We start from the raw sequence: 18,323 nt of genomic DNA, 5'->3' as shown, positions 1-18,323 counted from the left end.
TGGATGATATGAACACTTGAGCTGCAATCCTGGACAGTTCGTTGGTTCGCTCTCAATAAACCCGGCGGAGCAAGAGCAGTTATGCAAAAACATGGTTGCATTCCTTGTTGCACAACACTGAACAGAGCGGTGTGACTGCGATGGTCACATATCAGCGCCAAACGCCCTCAACTGCAGCAAGGAATCAAGCTCGGGTTTTCCAAGCGGTAGTGCGGTTTTTCCGAACGTACTTCTTGTTGCCTCGACTATAATGCATTCTTGGTGCAAATAACTTGTTTGTAGTGCCTGTAAATTCATGGTGGTTTCAGTGACTTGTAACGATTTTTATAGTGGTTATAAGCGATGTTGATATGTTAGCGATTGGCATGTAGGTGCTGTCATCGCATACGACGGCGCAACACAAACTTGTAGCCTCGCGCGCAAACGTGTTCAGAATACAACGCAGTGTGAGGAAAGAAGGAAAGGTCTTCAGCTCCTGGTTTTTGGTCATGAGTTGAAATTTATAAGGCTAAGTAAGCTTCCTTCAATATACCAGGAGGCACTGGTTAGGCTGCGTTGCAGTGCTAAATAACGATTATACTGACAGTGCACACTCAATGTAATTGTTGTTTGGCATCACAACGGCGTTTAATCAAAACGTCCTAGCATATTAAAGTTCGTTAATTCAACCTAAAAACTTGCAGCTCATGCCGCCATATTTGGATCACCCCGTCAACTGAATATGTTGAAGATACAGTTGCCGTGACACAAATACTGCACACTGCAGACAAGATAAATCCTCGAAAATATCCATATGCAGCTGGGCACGATTATTGAAATAATTACCGGTTGGCATAATAAAATGCGCGCAAATTTGGGCTTCTCCCCGCTTCAATGAAATCGATGCGTGCTCGCACCACGGGTTTGGCACTCAATTTGATTCCGACTCCAATTGCAAATGGAGCAGAACATACAGGCTTGAGACAGATTAGACACCGACTGAGCTCAGCAAGATTCCGCAACAAGATTATCTGCTTCCATTGTTCTTTGACCACTTTTTAGTCGATGCATCAGTGATGCAGCCCGTACAATTCTATTCGTTTTGCTCCGTTTCGCTTCGCTGGATTCCGGTTCGGGCTATGAAAACCAGCTAGTAAATTTTGAAAGGAATCCAATCCACGCTGCAACAGTACACACATCTGGCAAATTCTTGAGTAGATTTGACTTCACCCGAAATGAAGCGCAGCTCCGAAATGTAGAGGAAAACCTCTAAGCAGGTCCGGTTGGCGGTAAGCCCGATACGCTCTTGGAAAAGAATAATAAAGTGAGGAACGTTATGCATGGAGTTTGCATGTCCCACACACCCGGAGGCCTCTGTTTGGGGCTTCTCTACTTGCCCCATGACGCCATGCCGTCCTTAAGGGGAACGCTCCACTTTTTAAGATACTGAAGCAAGCATCAGCTATGATGAAATAAGCTCCCTTATAACTATTGGCATACACTCAAGTGAACCAGATTGCTGTAAAAAACACAATTTCTCAGTTAAGTAAATATGCTCCTCAATACGCTATTGTGTAATGACGTCATTGTGCCTTGCGCAACGTTGAATGAGAGGTAATTGGCGGCTGTTATATATGAGTGTTGTGCTAGCGCACGCCATGTATGAACAACTCGACAATTATATTTGTATTAGCCTTGATCGCCACATGGCTCATGGAAGGCAGGATTTGAATAATTGTATTATTATGACGTCATGGGTACCTTGATAACCTTGAAATGGCCTTCCCGAAATAACCTGCACATCTTCGCTGGCGTGCAACTCAGAAACCAGAGGGGCTTGGATTTTAAGAAAGGCAGAACTGCAGGCTGAACCGAATGACCTTCAATATGTCTATTTTAGTTTAAAACCCCGTACAAATGTGGAACGACCGCTTCAATATGCGGCCACGCAATAACTAAGCCACACGAAACGTACAAAATGTTTGTATATGTAATGTAATTCGTAAATGGTGCCCATTGATGCCGACATTCGTTGATGTAGATGCGCATAATCTCAAGCTGCACATGCTGGCGAGCTTATGAAACAGGTGAGGTTGTGGAACTAACAATGCTACAACATATTATAAGCAGCACATTTATCGTTACCCACGCGCTTCCAAGAAGGGCACTTCTTGAAATATACGATGAAATATGTTATGATACACTATTTCGAAGTAGGCCTATTATCCAACCAACCAGAAAGCAAGAACTGAGCGTTTTTCAGCGCAACTAAACCAATATGATCGCATCTGCCTGCATATTTCATTTCGTAAAATTCCGTCCAGCGCCAAGCTAAGCCGTTTCGAGCTGAGCTGTCCGCCATCGCCCGTTCCGCACACCCCCGCAGCTTCATCAGCTGACCACTCTCGTCAGGCCAAGGCAGCACCGAACTGCGCCGTCTGTGACCGTTACAGGCCACGCACAGGTGTTCCGGCTGAGGAAACCGGTGCCGTTCCCTGTCACACAAGTGTTGTTGGAGCCGGTGGCCCGGGCTCGCCGGGCGGGGGCCGGTCTTACTGAGCGAGGGCACCACCGCGTCGTGTTGCGCCGAGCGCTGCGCCGCCAGAGTGGCGTGAAGCCCAGCGCTGCTGCGCTCTGCGCGACGTTGACTTTGGCCGGCGTCCGAGGCCGATGCGGTGTTGAGCTCGTCGGTCCTGGGACGATGGTGTGTTGTTGAGCTCAGAGGTCAGTGGAGCTGGTGCGCCAGAGAGGTCCACCCCCTCCGGGACGGTGAAGCGTCAAGCTCGGCCGACTCCCGACACCACGGGACTTCAGCGCGCGGCCGGACGTCGCCATGGCGCTGACCAAGAACAAGCACGCCAGTAGCGCGCTCGGCTTCGCCACCCTCGTCAAGGGTGGACTGGAGGACATGGAGGAGAAGGCGGTGCGCAAGTGGTGTTCATGGATGCTGAGGTAAGTCGCCATCGCGGTCCCCTGCAGCCCTAGTTGTAGTTCGTTCAACCCACTCGTACCAGCAGTTCGTTCCTTGCTGAGGTTACGAGTGGGTATGATTTGCGCTGCAAAGGCTGAGAGTTGCGCCATGTTGCAGGCGGCATGTTCAAGGAAACTCGGGTAGGGCCAAGACCTCGGACGCCAACCGCTTTGTGGACAGCGCGCTGGAGTTTGCCAGGAGTATCATCAAGAATGAAGGACTGGACCCGCTCAAGGTGGCAGATGACGAGACGCTGTTCGAAGAAAAGGTAGGTTGCGCAGCCGCTCACTTTAGTGTGTCTCAGCGCGGCAATCCACCAATCAAGTAACTTCTTTTTTCTTAAAAGTATCCGTTGCGCGTGTTTGTAACCTCTCAACGAATGGTTAGACGGGATTCCTTGGAAAACGCTTCGCGCTTGTGCATTCGCGGCAAATGAGCACCGAGAAAGGAGCAGGTCACGTGCGGGAAGCTAGCGGACAATATGGTGGGGTCGTAGGCCGAACGTCGCTGAAGTTCACACGCTCCTATCTTGTAAAGTGCGACACGATCAAAATATAAGATACAGAGCACGGATGGGAGGCGGTCGCGCAATCGCAACACGTTCTGTGTCCGCAGCTGTTCTTCATTCGGCTGTCCGCCTCCGTGACGTTCCTGGCCACCTCGCTGAAGGGCCTCTCAACGCTCCGGAGGAAGGGCGACGCATCGCTGGAGCTGGATGGAGACTGGCTCTCCCTGCAAACCCAGCTGACCACGACTAAAATAGAGGTGGACCGCAGAGTACCGCTCTGCTTACTCATGTGAACTGCGCCATATTGAAAGCCACCTGATGAGCACTAAAGGCACTGGTTAGAATAGGGCAATCACCATGATAGTTCGGCTGACCTCGGGTGCCTCGAAGTCGTGTGAAAATTGGCTCTGCCGTGTTTATGCACCCACGGCGGCCTGTGACTGGCTGCAGCGGCTAGATACCTGCTGCCGCTGCCGCGTGTTCACAATGGGCCTGCCCGATGGCAGCTCTTGTTCCGTGCAATAAGTCCATGCGGCACAGTTTTTTCAGGTGTGCATTATCACGTCTCCGGATATGTCATTGTGCTGATGAGATTATCGCCCCTTGACTTATCTACCTTAACCCCGTGCTGTTTTATTCGAAGTGCATGTCGAACTGCACAGCCAAGTTTATGGACCTCGGGCCGAACTTTGACCTGACCGTGGACGTGGACGCGGTCACCGTGAAGATGAAGGCGCGCATCAACACCTCCACCATGCAGATCATCATCCCTCGTTCGAGGTGGTCCACGTCGGGTGAGAAGTCGGGATCGGTGCGGGGTGCGCCGTGCAGCATGTTGGAATCAGAATTGTTGGGCATTACTCTCGCCATCGCACGCTTCGTTCGTTTAACCGTTATAGTCATGGGGCGAGCCATTCACTGCTCCTTCGATCACATATACGATAGTTTTCATCTGCGCGATCGGGAAGTTGAAGAATGCTTTGTCAGTAAACAGCTAGGGTTGTCTGGTTGTCACAGGCACACAACGCTGGTGCAGATAGCTGGCATCAGTCGTGTATCATGGAAAAACTTGAGGTACTCATCCCAACAGTGCGGTGCATTCTTATAATTACTATTTTTACACAGTTCCGCTTCTCAGTTCTAGCGTGGGATTCAACAGAACATAAAAAAATCTGTATAACTGGTCAAAATTTCCTTAAAATTGTTTTAAAAAACTGAACTTTGGTTTAAACCTCTTCGTTTCTGACGTTTTTTGCCAGTTCCATTTATTGCCGCAATAATTATTGGAAGCTCTCTCGTTACCATGGGTTAAAAAGAGGTGAGTACCACCTAACGATACTTCTATCATGATGGCGTGTTAGTCCCGAGCGTTCGACCCAAGCCAAAAAGCTAGCGATCATATTTTAGGTTTTCTGAATTTGGGGAAGTTGGAAATCAGCATTTTCGCGCCAGAATTTCACTCTTCCTGACAGAATATGTGGGTGTTCTCCTCACTGCGGGTTTATGACCTCTTAAACCTCACACAACCAAACGTTCTCACTGTCGCCACTTTGCACGCATCGAATTCAGTTTCTGCCGAACACCTCTAAACCAGCTTAAGCTTTGCCCTACCGACGCGTCTTTGTCGTTGGCAATCACCGCACTCGGTAGCCAGCGCCGACCGATGTAGGCCCGCCCGACCGCCGACAACTGTATCAGCAGGCAGAACCGACCAATGAGCGTCAGCCGCGCCGCTAACGTCCGCCGGCCGAGACCAATGAGCGTCGTCGGACCGCTAATGCCCGCCCCGGCCGCCAGGGACGTGGACGCCGAGTGCGACGGCCTCTTCCCGATCGACTCGCTCCTGGCAGCCATCAGCGAGCTGTTCATCAAGCGCTGCAAGGACAGCATCGTCAAGGTGTTCGAGTTCGAGGCGCAGTGCCAGATGGAAGCGGCGCTGAAGCGGCTCGACTTCACGCAGATCGTGCGCTCGTACGGCCGCAGCTACTTCCGCAGCGCCACAGACGTGGTGCGCCACAACGTGCCCGTGCCGCGATTGCCTTGAGGCGGCGCCGCCACGGGCTCGGCGGCGCCGCCCAGGCTCCGAGTGTGACGCTGCGCTGTTGCGCGGCTGGGCGTGTTCAGGCTCGACTCTCCGCGAGCGGGCCGGGCCCTTCCGGCGCGGAGGGCGGTGGGACAGCTGGGAGTGTTCCAATGCCAATGCGAGTCGTCCTGCGGCAGCACGAGGCCTGAAACAGTCCCGTGTTGGGATGCGACCACGTATCCCACCACGTATGAACGTGCCCAGTGTGGCGACGAGGGCCTCGCCTCGATTCCACATGGCCTGATGACCTGGGGTTGACAGCGAACGGAATCTGAATCATGCGCCTACGGGTTGCCCAGTGCATCCACCCACGTGCCGGATCACCACGGGTCAGCCCGTGCGGAGATGTGCAGATGTGCTATGGAGAGACCTCGGGTGTGAAGGAGGCTCGAGTGCAATGTATCGACAAGGTCCAGATACTGCGGGGAGACTGCAAACTAATATCACGATGCGCGCTGTGGAATGACAGATATGAAGATGGCGTCAGCTCGCATTTACGGAGAAATGACAGGGACGAACGCTTTATGAGGCCGTGTGCGCGAAAACTATGAGCTCTCCAGTATGCGACTTATAACAAATATACGCAAATATGAATGCGATGCAGCAATTGAATCCGCGGCACTGCTTCCAAGTCGGCATATCTTCAATTTTTACCAGACTGACCATGGTTTACCCAAATTCACTCGGGTCTTCTAAATACTTAACTGACACGCAGTCGTGCATCTTTTCGTTGACCTCTAATTACATAATACAGCAAACACAATTCATGTCTGCCTGCTTTACACCACCAACGCCATAGACACGCATCTCCCATGTATTGCACTTGCGGACTTCCACATTTTCAGCCTATCTTTGGTACGCAGTACACTATCAAATCAGAGGCTCCCTACCGCTACGCTAGGCGCCTCTCTGGCACCAAATTAACTTTATATCCAGCACCTTAACAAGTCACATCATCCATTAACACAGGTAAGACCACACAACATATCCGCCTACACCGCCGACCTATGCACTTCTTTTTCTTCACAACTGCGCCCTCGCTACGCACCTACGCCGTTCCGGCGTCTGCATTCACTGTCAATGTCACAGCTGCGCGCGCCAGCTGTCGCAACGCCCCGGCCTGCACGGGCCCGTGCACGGCAGCGGTATGTCCCCGGGAGGCTTCCACCGGCGCCGACCCAGACACGGCCCCAAGCCGAGTCGGAGCTGACCGGGTCTCCCGGCCGGCTGGAAACATCGCCTTCGGCCAAGCCATCTATCCGTGAGCCTGGCGGTCGAGTCCGCGCTCCGGGCCAAGCCGGCGGACCAGGCCAGGCCACCATGCTGAGTCGGCCACCGGGCCAGGGCCTCAGGCCGCGCCCGTGACCTGGCCCGGGCCTCAGGCCGCGCCCGTGACCTGGCCCGGGCCTCGGGCTGCGCCCGTGACCTGGCCCGGGCCTCAGGCCGCGCCCGTGACATGGCCCGGGCCTCACGCCGCGCTCGTGACCTGGCCGAGTCTCCGGTCAGGCCTACAGCCGAGCTGGAACACGTAACAGGGTCGCTGAGCTAGTCCGAGTCGTCAGCCGTGCCGTCGGCCGCGGGCGCCTCCTCCGAGCGCATCTTGACGAGCAGCGCGTTCCTGGCCACGCTGTCGCCCACACGGTGAAGCACACTCTCCACGGTGCCGGCCGACGGCGCCTTGATCACGTACTGCAACGCGGGCGAAACGGTGAGACGTCGCGGCGAGGCGGACACGTGCCACCGCTCTGTCGCGGAAGTGATCGACACCTTATGCGGAGTAATTAAGCTCTCACAGCGCTATACAGCGACAGGTGCCATTTCTCAACGAGCCCCGCAGGCCATTGCAAAACAATTCAGGTCTCGAGTGGGTGGTAATACGCTAATGATCTGTGGAAGAGAGTAAATGCTTACACCTCCTTTACGACAGTTCGCAATCAATTTTGCCTGCACCCAATATTCAGATGCGCAGACGTCATTTACTTCCGACCACATTAACGGCACCGGCTGCCAAGAACGATGCGTCACAAACACCATCTACACCGCGTTAAGTGATTGCCTCCGCTGGAACCCTTCCCCAACCAGCTCACCTCCATCTTCATGGCGATGATGACGACCAGCGGATCCCCGGCGCTGACCTGGTCCCCGTCAGCCACCATCACCTTCTCCACCACGCCCGGCATGGGGGCCACGGCGTCGCCGCCGGCCGCCGCGCCCGCGCCGGCCCGCCGGAACTTGGGCTCCGGCAGCCGCAGAGTGCGCACGCCCGCCTGCGGAGGGGGGAGGGGGGTCAGCGCGAGGCCCGGCCGCCGCGCCCGCGCCGGCCCGCCGGAACTTGGGCTCCGGCAGCCGCAGAGTGCGCACGCCCGCCTGCGGAGGGGGGAGGGGGGTCAGCGCGAGGCCCGGCCGACCGCCAGCGGCCTCATCCCCACCTTCCTACCGACCCTCGTCGGCGCTGGGCCACGCGGCATCAGGGGTAGCTTGACCTGGCGGACTACTCAGCGTGGGAATATACCCGTAGCCTGGGCACGGTGACGCACGTGCGCGCGTCGAGCCGGGCCTGGTCGCGCGCCACAGTGGGGCTGACAACTGCCGGGTCGAGATGCAGACACGTGACCGCGGAGAAAGCCGCCGGCACAGGCGGCGTGATCGCGGTGAAGGATGCAGGGGAAACGACTAGAGCCCGCACGAGGGGCACCCACCTCGGTGAAGAGGTGGACGGCGTCCGGCTGCAACACAACTTGTATGTGCGTGACCTCTCCCGAGATGTCCGAGGTCAAGGTCACAACACCGTCGACATCCGCCAGGCTGCCAGACACCTGGCGGCAGCGAGCACACGCCTGGTGTTCACCACCAGTGTAATACCGCATTTGATGCGGGGCTATATGCTTGAGAACCGAGGTCACCTTTCCACGGTACCCCCATGCGCAAAGATGGGTTACCATGATCTTGCCAACAAGTTACCCACCAAGTTTCAAGAACGCCAGGTACTCCGCGAGACGCCCCTCCCCCAACTTCCACATCACGTGACCACTCCACCCCCACCCCTCCTTCTGAATGATGTGATCCCTGCACCCGTTACTTCCTCCCATTCATCGAGATCACGTGACCCTGTCGCCTGTTACTCCCCCCCCCCCCCCCCCCCCCCCCCCCCCCCCCCCCATCCGACATCATTTGACCCTACCATTTGCGCCCCCTTCCCACACACCAACAATACGACGAGGGGTTGGCAGGTGGGAGGGAGGGGGCATGGCGTTGGCCGACGCCACGACGTGGTCACGTGGCCAGCTCACCTGGTACTCCTGTCCTCCCACCGACATCGCGTGGTGGCCAGCTCACCTGGTACGCCTGTCCTCCCACCGACATCACATGGCCAGCTCACCTGGTGCTCCTTCCCTCCCACCGACATCGCGTGGTGGCCAGCTCACCTGGTACTCCTGTCCTCCCACCGACATCGCGTGGTGGCCAGCTCACCTGGTACTCCTGTCCTCCCACCGACATCACGTGTCGTCCGTCGACGTCACTCTGGACGGTGACCGGGTGAGCGGTGCCATCGGGCGCTGTCAGCGCCACCTCGCGGCGCAGTCGGTGGTTCAGCCGCACCCCCGGCTGGCTGACGTACGGCGAGAACGGGTCCCGCGACTCCAGCGCCGCCCGCAGGCTCTGCCGGCGCTCCCCCAGCAGTAGCGCCAGCGCCGCCTGGTGGAAAGGGACGCAACTGATGGCGGGGGGCACTGGACCGTGCGGACAAGGCGGCAGTGGGTGGCGGGACGTGACAATGACTGGCAGCGGGTGGCGGAACGCGACGCCGACCCGGAAGCGGGTGGCGGGACGCGACACTGACCTGACAGAGAACAGACCGGACTGGCGGCGATGGACAATGTCAGGACGCGCGAGGCACCAGGCGCAAGGCGAGGTCGGACGTACGACAGACCTGACACAACGCCGCATCGGAGACGGCTTCCGGTGGGAACAGCTGATCGTGATGGCGAGGTATGAACTCCGTGTCCACATTGCCGGCCACAAACTCGGGGTGGGCCGCCAGCTCCAGAAGGAAGTTAATATTCGTATTGAGACCGACAATCTGTAACAGGCAAATCATCCATATCAAACACTAACAAGTCGACAAGGCTGACATAGTTGACCACCAAGGAGCCCACAAGTTGACAAGGCTGACATAAACGCTGTTGTAAGCTTGCCTTACTAAGGTGGCAGTTCATCAAGCTTAATGTAACCACATTTTGTGGCGCACATCCTACTGGACAATACAATACGCCTGTCAATATATCATTGAAGAACCTTTTTGCCATATTCCCACTCCGTTAACCGCTCAGCACCCTCCTATTGCTATATTCCCACGCCGTTTGCCGCTCAGCACTCTCCTATTGCCATATTCCCACGCCGTTTACCGCTCAGCACTCCCCCAATGCCATGTTCCCATGCCGCTTACCGCTCAGCACTCCCCCAATGCCATGTTCCTATGCCGCTTACCGCTCAGCACTCCCCTACTGCCATATTCTAAGGCCGTTTACTGCTCAGCACTCTCATACTGTCTTCTTCTCACGCCGTTTATTACTCAGCACTCCCCTATTGCCATATTCCAACGCCGTTCACCGCTCAGCACTCTCCTATTGCCATATTCCCACGCCGTTTGCCGCTCAGCAGTTCCCTATTGCCATATTCCCACGCCGTTTACCGCTCAGCACTCTCCTATTGCCATATTCCCACGCCGTTTACCGCTCAGCACTCTCCTATTGCCATATTCCCACGCCGTTTGCCGCTCAGCAGTTCCCTATTTCACCGCTTCGAGATCAAACCATGTTACAAAACGCTACATTCGATGGAAAATGAGTCTGTGAAATCACGGACCTAACTTAACGCAACCAACTGTTGCGCCAGTCTGCACTCATTGCGAGCTCGGGATACCGTGCAGCACGGAACAGCAGCCTTTCCGACTTCCAGGGCAGTTGACAGAACAGCTGTGGACGCTATGATGGGCGGGCATACCACCAGCGTTCGCACTACCACAGAAACGTGCATACGGAGAGGCATACGAATCCCACAACGGCGACAAAGCGTACCGTAGTGGAACAGTAGCTCCGAAATAAAACGAGACATTTTTTGTCCCTACCAACACGAAGCCCGACATCACATGTTACGTCCCATTTGGCAGCTCGCATGCGAGTAAAAACTACCAAATGGCAGGCGCTGATGCGCGTATGAAGCGCGCCGGAACTGACCGCGTACTGGGCGAGGCACCGCCGGAGTTTGCGCAGCGCCAGCTGGCGGTCCTCTGCCCACACCACCAGCTTGGCGATCATGGGGTCGTAGTGGAACGACACCTCGTCGCCCTGACGTACACCTGGCGGGGGCGGAGGCCGCTGGTCACTGGCGCGCGCTGACACAGTGACGCACCGGTTTGAAAGGTACAGCGCTGCAGGATCGCATCCAGTCACTCACGTGCTGGTGGAGCAGCGCATGAGGGTGGCGCAAACTGGGTGGGGGTACTGTGGTGGTGTAAAACCAAGGCGCTGACAATGCGCGAGCATACCACCAATCAGCCGTATGGCTGGTATGCAAGCAATGGGTGACGCTTAAATCCGGCAGGCCAAATCAGCGTTATCATCCCAACTAAGCCACAAATGCGTCCAATGCACGCCGAGCCAGCGCCTTCGCACCCGTGGCCGTGTCCCATGTGTCCATGAGGACACTCGGAACAGACTGAGTCCCTCAGCGCATCCATAATCTGCCCTGGCCCGTCTCCACGGGCACAGTCAGACCGGGACTCTTACGCGTCCTCCAAGTCAACTCCCTGACACCACAAACAGCGCCTCCTCTTCACACCCGGGGCCGTGCCTCATCCGTCCCCAGGGCAACGCGCCAGCCTGACCGACACGGGGACTCGGAAGGAAGCTCCACACTCGTGACCCCACCCGCCCGTCGCCACGCCGCCCGTCGGGGCCTGCCCCGGCGTCCGCCGCGCCTCACCGGTCTCCACGCGGACGTCCGGTCCAGGTCGGGGCGCGCTGAGGTGCAGCAGCGGGCCGGCTCCTGGCATGAAGCCCGCGCGCGGGTCCTCGGCGTACACCCGCGCCTCGAACGAGTGGCCGCGCATGGGCACCTGCTCCTGCAGCAGCGGCAGCCGCTCGCCGGCCGCCACCTGGCGGCGACGGGGGGCGTCAGATGGCAGCAGTAGACCGGAGTCGATGGGAGCGGGGGAGCACGTCATGCCCGGCGGCGGCTCCCGTCTACGTGCAGGTGCGGTCAGATCCACATTCTGCACTGGATGCGGCATCAAAAGGCAGGAAGTGCTAAGTGGGCTGCCTTGCCTAGGCTCACAGGTCATAAGGCTATAGGGTCATAGGTCATAGGTCACAGGGTCAAAGGGTCATAGATCATAGGCATACAGTCATAGGGTCATGTGTCATAGGGTCATGGGCCACAGGTCATAGGGTCATAGGTTCAGCATTCACTCAGCAAAGGCGCCGCAGTTAAGGCCACAACCGCAAGCCAAGGCCACACACGCTGACCAGCAACCAACAACTGGCGAAAGGCTCCAACCAGACTTCGAGTCCCAAAACGCAGCACACGGTCCGCCCGCGTGATCAGACCCGAGACGCGTCGCCATCTCACTCTGCCGCAAGCCCCCAACGACGCCAAAGCATCTGTCTGTCCGAGGCCGGCGTGCCGAGACCTCTGCCACCGAGAGCCCGCCTCCGGCACTCGTAGCGTTTGGCGCCCTGCCCAGGGAGTCGGCCCCTTCCCCGTCCCCGTCCCCGCCACCGCCGCCGTATCCGATGTCCGCTGTGTCCGGTCTCACCCGCAGCTGCCACTCCACCAGGTCCGTGCCGGTGATCATCTCGGTGACGGGGTGCTCCACCTGCAGGCGCGTGTTCATCTCCATGAAGTAGAACCGGTGCTCGGCGTCCAGAATGAACTCGACGGTGCCGGCCCCCACGTAGCCGACGGCGCGAGCGGCGCGCACGGCCGCCTCGCCGAGCTCGCGGCGCGTGTCGGCCGACAGGCCCGGCTGCCGGGGCGGATCAGGTCAGACTCGAGGCGCGTCTCGGCTGGCGGGCCTCGCTGACGGGCAGGTGGCCAGGTCACAGACCCGCGGCACACCATGGTCAACTCGTCCACCATCCCCACAGGTGGATGGCATCAACACATGACATCCTCGTTCGCCTCCGCCAGCCTTCGGCAACACCGACATGGGGACGCGGTGGGCGGCAGTGGACTGGCTGATCGGCAGGGCCAGCCGGCCACCCTGGCGCCGCCGCCACGGCCCGGTCAGTCGTACGAAGCCTGACAGTCTACCGGAGCGGCCGGAGTGCCACTGACGTGCCGAGCAGCACGTATGCCCGCCTAGAGTTTGCGCCTCTTCTAGATACATAAACTAACTGCGTGACATAGCCGACACCCTCCGGAAAACAGCTGAGCTCAAGCGTTCACTCCAGCAGCCTGCCCCCAGCGCGGCGTCCGAGCCCGACACGGGCTCCACGCGGCCCAGCCGAGCTCCCGTCCTCCGGCAACTCACGGCCGGCGCCTCCTCGATGATCTTCTGATGTCGCCGCTGCACGCTGCAGTCGCGCTCGTGCAGGTACACGTAGTTGCCGTGCTGGTCGCCGAAAACCTGGACCTCGACGTGGCGCGGATCCACCACAAACTTCTCGATCAGCATCACCTGGCGGCGCTCACAGGAGTCAGGCCGGCCGCCGGCTGAGAGGGCTGACTACGGCAGCTCAGCAGCGTTAGCGCTGTCGAGATATGAGGGCAGCCTGGCGTCAGTTGGGGAGTATGCAGGACCCAGTTAAACGAGTCCGTTCTACGAAGAGTATGGCAGGCGTACGGAAAACAACAGAACTAGATGGGATCCACACTACCAACTACATGTTCTCATTTGGACAACAGTCTACTCAATTGATTCATTCAAATATTCCAGCCCGCTCCGTCTAGATATGACCTGGTCTGAGGTTGCTCGACCAGCACTGACCTGGTCACCGAAGGCCTTCATCGCCTCGCGCCGGGCCGACTCCAGCTGAGCGTGGAAGTCGTCCCTGGTGGCTGCGATCCGCATCCCCTGTCAACCACAACCCCGCTCAGGGCTGGGCGGCGACCGACACGGCGCGGTATCAGGGGCCGGAGCTGATAACCCCGCTCAGAGCTGGGCGGTGACGGGCACGGCACGGATTATGCCATCAGGGGCCACAGCTGATAACCCCGCTCAGAGCTGGGCGGTGACGGACACGGCACGGATTATACCCATCAGGGGCCAGAGCTGATAACCCCGCTCAGAGCTGGCCGGTGACGGACACGGCACGGATTATATCCATCAGGGGCCGGAGCTGATAACCCCGCTCAGAGCTGGCCGGTGACGGACACAGCACGGATTATATCTATCAGGGGCCAGAGCTGATAACGCCCCCCGTACTGGGCGGTGACGGACACGGCGCGGATTATATCCATCAGGGGCCGGAGCCGACAACCCCGCTCAGGGCTGGGAGGTGACGGACACGGCGCGGATTATTCCCATCAGGGGCCGGAGCTGATAACCCCGCTCAGAGCTGGGCGGTAACGGACACGGCGCGGATTATATCCATCAGGGACCAGAGCTGATAACCCCGCTCAGGGCTGGGCGGTGACGGACACGGCGCGGATTACATCCATCAGGGACCAGAGCTGATAATCCCGCTCAGAGCTGGGCGGTAACGGACACGGCACGGGCCCGGGATCGTCCCGGTGGACGACTTCGGACTGAACGTGATACACTTGACGAGGTAGCCGTGGATGCCTCATCCATATTAAGTCGGGACTGGTGACTCGCTTAATTTGTTTAACATCGATTATCCACCTCATCGGACCATGGCAAACCAGGCACTTAATTTGCGATGAAACCGTACACGTCATTAGGAATCAGTGTCACGCGCCACACGGGGAGAATATGCCTCAAGACGTCCAGAATGGCATTCAATGCAATAGGCACCGACATGGGAACGTTGAAATATTAGCACGTTGCATGCCTCGCAGTTTTTTTTTTAAATTGCGCCATAAGGTTCTCTCAGCCATAAATGCCTGAAGATGATGCAGCACATCCCTATCATACCCATGTCTCACTGCGAAGCCACTGACTGTATGGATGCTGCATGGCAGCTTACCTTTCCACCACCTCCCATGACCGCCTTAATCATGACGGGAAAGCCAATCTTGTCCGCCTCCTGCAATAGCTTCTCGTCTGACTGATCGTCGCCATGGTAACCGCCGATCACTGGAACGCCGGCAGCGGACATGATCTTCTTCGAGGTGCTGCGCGGCGAAGGCAATTTGTCAAACAGGATGCAGAACATGCCAGACATGCCATGCAAATGACGACACCAGAGAAGGACCGGCATTGGACACCGCCCGTTTGCACAAAAGCGAGCACCCATACATGCTCGGGCTAGAGCCCCATACTCCAAACCCCCAACGCTTCGAAGGTCTATCCCGCGCGCCCACTCCCCACATTAGCCGCCCGTGCGCGCGCCGTGCCCACCTCTTGATACCCATGTCCCGGATGGCGGTGGCCGGCGGACCGACGAACGCCACGCCGGCCGCCTGGCACGCCTCGGCGAACGCCGTGTTCTCCGAGAGGAACCCGTAGCCGGGGTGCACCGCATGCGCACCGGCGCGCCGCGCCACCGCCAGGATCCGGTCGGCGCGGAGGTACGACTGCTGCGAGGCGGCCGCTCCGATGTGGTACGCCTCGTCCGCCTGCGCGCGGGCAGGGCACGGTCAGCAGAGTGCCGCAGGCCTGTTGTCCCGACGGACGCGGCGTCAAGTCAGCTGTGATGACGGCGGCACTCTATTTGCCAGTCCCGTGAGTTGCTATGCTGATAAGCTGTCGCCGTCTTCTGATGCATACTGGGCACCGGTAGATGGCAAAGGGCCGCAGCGAGACGCGACGAGTTGCACCGAGAATTGGCACCCGGGCTCCAGCAGCATGCCATGATCCATGTCCAAACATGTGAGTTAAGAACAAACTGGGAGGCCACAGCCGACTTTGGATAACGTTGGGACCCATGCCCTCAGCCACTCCCCGTGGCCACATCTGAGCCGGCTCCCGACTGTGCCGGGCGCACCCACCATGGCCACGTGCAGAGCCTGCCGGTCAGCATCCGAGTAGACAGCCACTGTGCGCACGCCCATGCGGCGCGCCGTGCGGATGATCCGACACGCTATCTCGCCGCGGTTGGCGATCAGCACCTTGTCGATGGCGCGGGTGGCGCCGCCCTGGTGGTAGCAGCGGGCAGCGAGACGACGCAGCCTGCCGACATGGCCCCCAGGCGCAGTGGGCGTCAGGTGGGCTCAGAGCGGGACGCACCGAGCACAGCAGTGTTCTGGTGAACACCCTGCCAGAAGCTATAGCTGTTGGAATCCATCAAGGACAGTCTACACAAGAACAAATTATTTAGAAGTCTGTACTTGCAGATTGTCTGTCAGACAAGTTAATGTGATGAGGATGCCTGTGAGGCACAATGGTCCAGAATCCCAATCCACACCATAATGCCACAATGGCATCACAGCCAGCTTTGCGCCCACTTGCTTGCACCTCACCACAGTTGTTACTCAACTGGAAGCTGCCACCTGGTGCACACAAGTACACATGTGATACATATTCTTACAAATATGCAAGGGCCAATGTACTCATATACAACCAAAATAACAAACTACAACACCTTTAATGGAGGCTAAGTGATATGCTTTGATTACACTGGAGACCCAACTGGATCAACAGCAATTTCATCTCCCACACCAGGTGCCTTTTCAGCCTAGAACTACTTGCTCACATGATGTTTCCTTGGAAGTACTTGGACATGGTAGGCAATCAGCAACTGTGCCAAAAGAACAGCTGGCCAAAACCAACCCCAGCTACTGATGAATGTGCTTTGTCTGTGGGCCAGCCAAGCTTGCAGCAGATCTGAAGAAGACATGAGCAATATCATTATCACCTTATAGGTGTTGCCACTGCCATTATTGGCCACTTAGTATCACTATTGATGTGTAGTTATACACTATGCAAACACACTAAGACCAACAATAAGCATTTTAATCAAAGTTGATAGTCAGGTTAGACAGATGCATCAAGCATGTCATCATGTGTTGTCATTAGTGTGATATCTGGATAAGCATTTTAATCAAAGTTGATAGTCAGGTTAGACAGATGCATCAAGCATGTCATCATGTGTTGTCATTAGTGTGATATCTGGCTAACTCTTTCAGTCAGGTGAGTCTGTTGAGTTTAGGAATAATAACATATGCTGCAATAATACCAATGTAAGTAACAGCATGTACTAAACTATTACCAATAATCTATCACACATAGCCAATAAGCTGCACACCCTTTACTCAAGCATGCCTGTATGGTCCAGTACAGTGCTAAGGAAATATGTGTGAGGTACTGTATTTGAGTGAATCAGCAAAGTAATTACAGTTCTCACATTGGCTGCAAAGCAACTAACAGCAGCAAAGTGAATATCTAAGCTTCAGCACAGCAATCTCAAATGCACTTCTATGACAATTACAGGTTAAACATATTTTGTAATTATCTTAGTCATGAAAATGGGTGGGTAGCTATAAGCAGCACTCAAGACAGTAGCAGGAGACTGGAATCCAGGTGGTGCATATAATGTATGGTAAATCTGCCACAGCACCTGTCATTAAGTTTAGTTTGATCATTGCAAGATGCTCATTCAGGTTAATTTGCTATGCAACACTCAGCAGTTTTTGCCCATATACTGGGCTGAGTGAGTTTAGTCATAATTCAAGTAAAGTATAATTCAAAAGTCATCAATTAGTATATTTTGCAAGTGCTTCTCCCATCAGGCCACAGCAATTCTAGGTATCTTTAGGATAAGTGCTGAATGGTCACCAATGCATTCACCCAAAACTGAGCCCGTACATCTCATATTCTGAACACTGCCTCTGCCAATTTTGTGTCGTTCCAAGACCGTGCTCTGTCTAATCTTTACCAACTTGCAGGCTGCATAATAGCTGTGGAAATATATGAAGTTCGTGTACAGCTATAAGACTGAGATGTCTCACACCTTCCTGGTCATGGTTTGGCCTTTGAAATGTGTGAACTGAGGCTCCCACTGACTTCAAGAATATATTTATAAACAAAACAACAGCTCATGCTGTGCAGCACGTTGTGAAAACAGCGCACCATGCAACAGTGCACCCAGCCTGCCCTGGCCACCTGGCAGATAGCCTTGACCTGGCAGAAGCCGGGACGCCGCCGTTGCAACGCTGCCAACGTGTGCGCCAGCAGCAATACTCGTTATGCACAGAGTGTGTCGTGACATAGATAGCATAGCTCACTCAATTTTCATTACGCATATATAATCTCCAAAACGGACACTGGTCACGCGCCTTCTTCCCACGCCACCCACCAGCGTTCTTTTCCTAGTGGCCGACAACGCTATTCGGAAACAGCGAAACGCCGCCCACCACTAGGCGGCGAACGAAGGCAAGGTGCACCCGAGCAGGCGGGGAAGCGGCTGGCACTCAGCCTGGCGACAATTGTCAAGTCCAAAAACGGAACTCCCAGCAACTTGGACGGCCCAATCCAGTGCAAACGCAGTACGTGTGCGCGCGTGATAACACAGCAGAGCTGTAACGACCGTCTCATCACTTTCGGGTCCGTTCTCACGGTTTAGGAGGCGCCGATTTGGCTGGATTGTTCCTAGTCCAGTAATGGACCTCCCTACAGGCGGGATGCCAGGACGTCCAAAACGGCACAAAAATGCCAC

At 56.4% G+C, this 18,323-nt stretch overlaps 2 protein-coding genes across 4 annotated transcripts in view; one reads left to right on the top strand and one right to left on the bottom strand.

The window, feature by feature from the left end:
* LOC119096780 (mite allergen Lep d 7) overlaps positions 1-6,140 on the top strand; it is a 12,433-nt gene extending 6,293 nt beyond the window's left edge. For 2 of the 3 annotated variants that reach the window (XM_037219703.1, XM_037219704.1), the window contains exons 2-5: positions 3,068-3,218; positions 3,566-3,715; positions 4,102-4,252; positions 5,256-6,140. In XM_037219703.1, the coding sequence (XP_037075598.1) occupies positions 3,068-3,218; positions 3,566-3,715; positions 4,102-4,252; positions 5,256-5,398 (595 nt within the window). In that variant the 3' untranslated portion in view covers positions 5,399-6,140. Of the gene's footprint in view, positions 1-2,511; positions 2,932-3,067; positions 3,219-3,565; positions 3,716-4,101; positions 4,253-5,255 lie in introns of those variants that run through there. The other variant, XM_037219702.1, reaches the window with a different exon arrangement.
* Positions 6,141-6,341: 201 nt separating this feature from the next.
* Mccc1 (Methylcrotonoyl-CoA carboxylase 1) lies at positions 6,342-18,016 on the bottom strand. The gene is made up of 15 exons (XM_037219995.1): positions 17,964-18,016; positions 16,362-16,492; positions 15,658-15,838; positions 15,068-15,285; positions 14,694-14,841; positions 13,532-13,618; positions 13,076-13,222; positions 12,359-12,568; positions 11,527-11,698; positions 10,779-10,900; positions 9,473-9,622; positions 9,013-9,237; positions 8,241-8,357; positions 7,629-7,808; positions 6,342-7,230 (listed from the first exon to the last, which is right to left on the bottom strand). The coding sequence occupies exons 2-15, from the start codon at positions 16,388-16,390 to the stop codon at positions 7,087-7,089; spliced, it is 2,130 nt and encodes a 709-aa protein (XP_037075890.1). The 5' UTR covers positions 16,391-16,492; positions 17,964-18,016; the 3' UTR covers positions 6,342-7,086.
* Between the last annotated feature and the right edge of the window lie 307 nt (positions 18,017-18,323).

This window comes from Pollicipes pollicipes, unplaced genomic scaffold, assembly GCF_011947565.3.
Source record: "Pollicipes pollicipes isolate AB1234 unplaced genomic scaffold, Ppol_2.1 Scaffold_4295;HRSCAF=5057_pilon_pilon_pilon, whole genome shotgun sequence".
Classification (NCBI taxonomy): Eukaryota; Metazoa; Arthropoda; class Thecostraca; order Pollicipedomorpha; family Pollicipedidae; genus Pollicipes; species Pollicipes pollicipes.
The sequence above is the reverse complement of the archived record's forward strand: the minus strand, read 5'-3'. Positions and strand labels throughout refer to the sequence as shown.